A 3130-nucleotide genomic window follows, 5' to 3' on the forward strand; every position below is an offset into this window, starting at 1 on the left:
GCCCTCCCGGAGGGGGAAGGCCCTGGCTTCTTTGGCTGGTTCGTCGTGCTTTCCTCGTAGGCGACCGGCAATTGGGGAGGGAGCTGGAGCCTCCTCCTCCCGCTGTCTCTGCAAAGGATGTTCGGGGGCCGCCGGTCCCTCTGGCGCCGCCGCGGGGGCCGCCGGTTCCTCTGGTCCCCGATTCCCCGGGTATGGCGGTGGGTCCTCTGTCAGGAGGTCAATAAGAGGTGAATTGGGGTCCGGGGGAAGGACAGGGGTCTTAGGGGGATCCTTTCGTGGGAGAACAGGGTAAAGGGAGGAGGTAGGAGGGGCAAGAGGGGGTTACATACACTAGACTTTTTACGCCCTCTCCCCGCGGATGCGGCGGGCCAGCTGGATGTCCTTGGGCATGATGGTGACCCGCTTGGCGTGGATGGCGCACAGGTTGGTGTCCTCGAACAGACCCACCAGGTAGGCCTCGCAGGCCTCCTGCAGCGCCATCACGGCTGAGCTCTGGAAGCGCAGGTTGGTCTTGAAGTCCTGCGCGATCTCGCGCACCAGGCGCTGGAACGGCAGCTTGCGGATCAGCAGCTCGGTGGACTTCTGGTAGCGCCGGATCTCGCGCAGGGCCACGGTGCCGGGCCGGTGGCGGTGCGGCTTCTTCACGCTGCCGGTGGCCGGGGTGCTCTTGCGGGCGGCCTTGGTGGCCAGCTGCTTGCGCGGGGCCTTGCCGCCGGTGGACTTGCGGGCCGTCTGCTGGGTGCGAGCCATCGTGGAAAGAGAGTAACAGAAATCTCAGGCAGAGAGGAGAATGGTTAAACAGAAAATGAAGAACGACAGACAAACGCAAATAAGACTGACATGCGCTGCGCGGCTTCGGCTCCAAACCGAAAGCAAAAGCTCAGAAGGGGACTGCGAGTGCCCCCCCCCAAAAAAAAACCGTGCCCCTGAGGGGACTTCAGACACCCGTGGAACGTCTTCCAGGGTTACGGTGGGCGAAGTCCGAGCTCGTCAGCTCCTTCAGGCCTCCACGGCCACAGACAGATTATCAGATGCGCGCAGACAGACAGACAACACTCAGACAGGACAGGGACGACATATAGTGAGGCCGGCCGGCTTACCTCCTGACGGTGGGTCGGTGGTCCTGGGGAGGGGTCTCTATCTCGGTGGAACCTCCAAATGAAAGACCCCCATTGGAGATCTTCCCTCAGGAGAGACCCCGAACCCAAGGAACACGCCGAGACCACGGATCAGATGCAAACAGCAAGAGGGTTTATTTAAATGCACAGGTACCTGGGGCGACAAGTCTCTCGGAGGACTTGCGCACCTTCCTAGGGAAAGGGGGACTTTTTATAGGATCCCAGGGGCAGAGGCGCGGTTACAGAAGCGAGAAGCATAGTTACAGGGTTCCCATTGGTTGATTCAAATAAGGCCAGGGTGAACTTGGGGACATCTCGGAAATTTGATGAGTGTGGCTGACCTGGCCTTGTCCAGGGCACAGTGGGTGTTTTCCTAGCCCAACTGTTTATTCCCCAAGGCCAGGTGGCCAACCATAGATATCCTGTTTTGACTCAACGGTTTCTCTCCCAAGGCCGGGTGGTTATGAACTCCTGTTTTTTGGTACTTGCCTTGCAGAATGGCATTTCTTAGGCTAAGTTATTGGGACCGGGGGCGGGGGGGCCTTTCACTAGCTGTCATCATAGAGCCTTTGTCCAGTGACTGATGGAGGCAGATGCAGAGATCCACAGCCAGGCAACAGGCTGAGCTCCAGGAATCCAATTGATGAGAGAGAGGAGGGATTCTACAGGCAAGGGATGTCAAGATCATGATGGGAAGACATGCAGAGATGACCGGCCACACTAGTGGAAGCCCATGAACTGTGGACTGGTGGCTGTGGAGCCCCCATGGGACTGGACTAGGTCCTCTTGATATGGAAGACAGCTCGAACCATTTGGGGGCCCCCAGGCAGGGGGATCGGGATCTGTCCCTGGTCTATGGGCAGGCTTCTGGAGTCCGGTGTCCGTGGTGTGACACCTTGCACAGCCTTGGTGCAGTGGGAAGGAGCTTGGACCTGCCTAGGCTCAGTGTGCTGGGCTCTGCTGACTCCAGGGAGACCTTGATTTGGGGGATGTGGGGATGTGGGGTGGCTTGGGAAAGAGGCCTGGGGGTGGGACTGGGAGGAGGGGGGGAATCTGTGGATGGTATGTGGAATCAGTAGAAAATTTCTTAATAAAGAAAAATGAAATAAATAAATCATGTGTTGGGGCTGCAAAAATAGCTTAGTGGTTAAGAGGACATCCTGTACTTCCTGAACATCTGAGTTCAGTTCCCAGCATCCACGTTGGTCAGGTCACAACTGCATATAACTCCAGCTTCAGGGCATCTGGTACTCTATTCTGGCCTCCAAGGGCACCTACAATATAAGGCCCCTTTGATCATAAGTAGAGCTGCCAGTGTTATACTTGTACCAAAATAGTCATGTGGATCAAAGGAACAAAATAGGAAGACCCAAACCTAAGCATGCGAAATTACTGCCATGTGATATTTAACAAAAATACAAGCAGTACTGGGGAAACTGGAATGAAATTAGACACATATCTATCACCCTGCAGAAAAATCAACTTGAATTTTAGCTCCATCAGAGTCATCAAGAGGACTTACTACAACTCAGTAGTCCCTGCCTCTAGACTTTATTACCAGGTCTGGGGTGGGGCTCCAGAATTTATTGTTCATAAGTTTCTAAGTTATACTGTTACTGCTGGTCCACACTTCAATAATCCCTCACTCAAATAAATTAATCAGAATTTTGAGGAAGAAAGCCAAGCATTAGTTTTTGGCTTATTTGTTTGTTTTTTGGTTTTGTTTGTTTGTTTGTTTTTGTTTTGTTTTAGGTTTTCCAGGTAATTCCACTGTACAGCCAAAAGTAGGAATTGCTGAGTTAAGGCCTTCATGACCCTTCCCTCAGGCTAATGATAAAAAGAAGAAACAATAAAGTGCAGGTAAATATCCATGTTGACATCTGCTAAGTCTATAGCATCCAGTCTCCAAGGGAAGCAGAGCTAGCAGTTCCGGTAATGGACTTAGTACAGCAGTGTGCTGGTAAATCGGCTCTCAGAAAGAGCCCTGATTTGTAGCACTTGCTGAGTTTTAC

At 53.4% G+C, this 3130-nt stretch overlaps 1 protein-coding gene across 1 annotated transcript; it reads right to left on the reverse strand.

Annotated features, from left to right (window-relative positions):
• Positions 1 to 239: 239 nt before the first annotated feature.
• On the reverse strand, positions 240 to 752 carry LOC118574113 (histone H3.1-like). Its single transcript, XM_036174776.1, has one exon. It carries the CDS (start codon positions 748 to 750, stop codon positions 340 to 342), a length of 411 nt encoding a protein of 136 aa, XP_036030669.1. The 5' UTR covers positions 751 to 752; the 3' UTR covers positions 240 to 339.
• Between the last annotated feature and the right edge of the window lie 2378 nt (positions 753 to 3130).

The sequence above is a fragment of the Onychomys torridus genome, chromosome X (genome assembly GCF_903995425.1).
Source record: "Onychomys torridus chromosome X, mOncTor1.1, whole genome shotgun sequence".
In the NCBI taxonomy this organism is placed as follows: Eukaryota; Metazoa; Chordata; class Mammalia; order Rodentia; family Cricetidae; genus Onychomys; species Onychomys torridus.

Excerpts from the sequence above, each read along its gene's own strand:
- LOC118574113 (XM_036174776.1), bottom strand. The coding sequence starts at position 750 with ATGGCTCGCACCCAGCAGACGGCCCGCAAGTCCACCGGCGGCAAGGCC.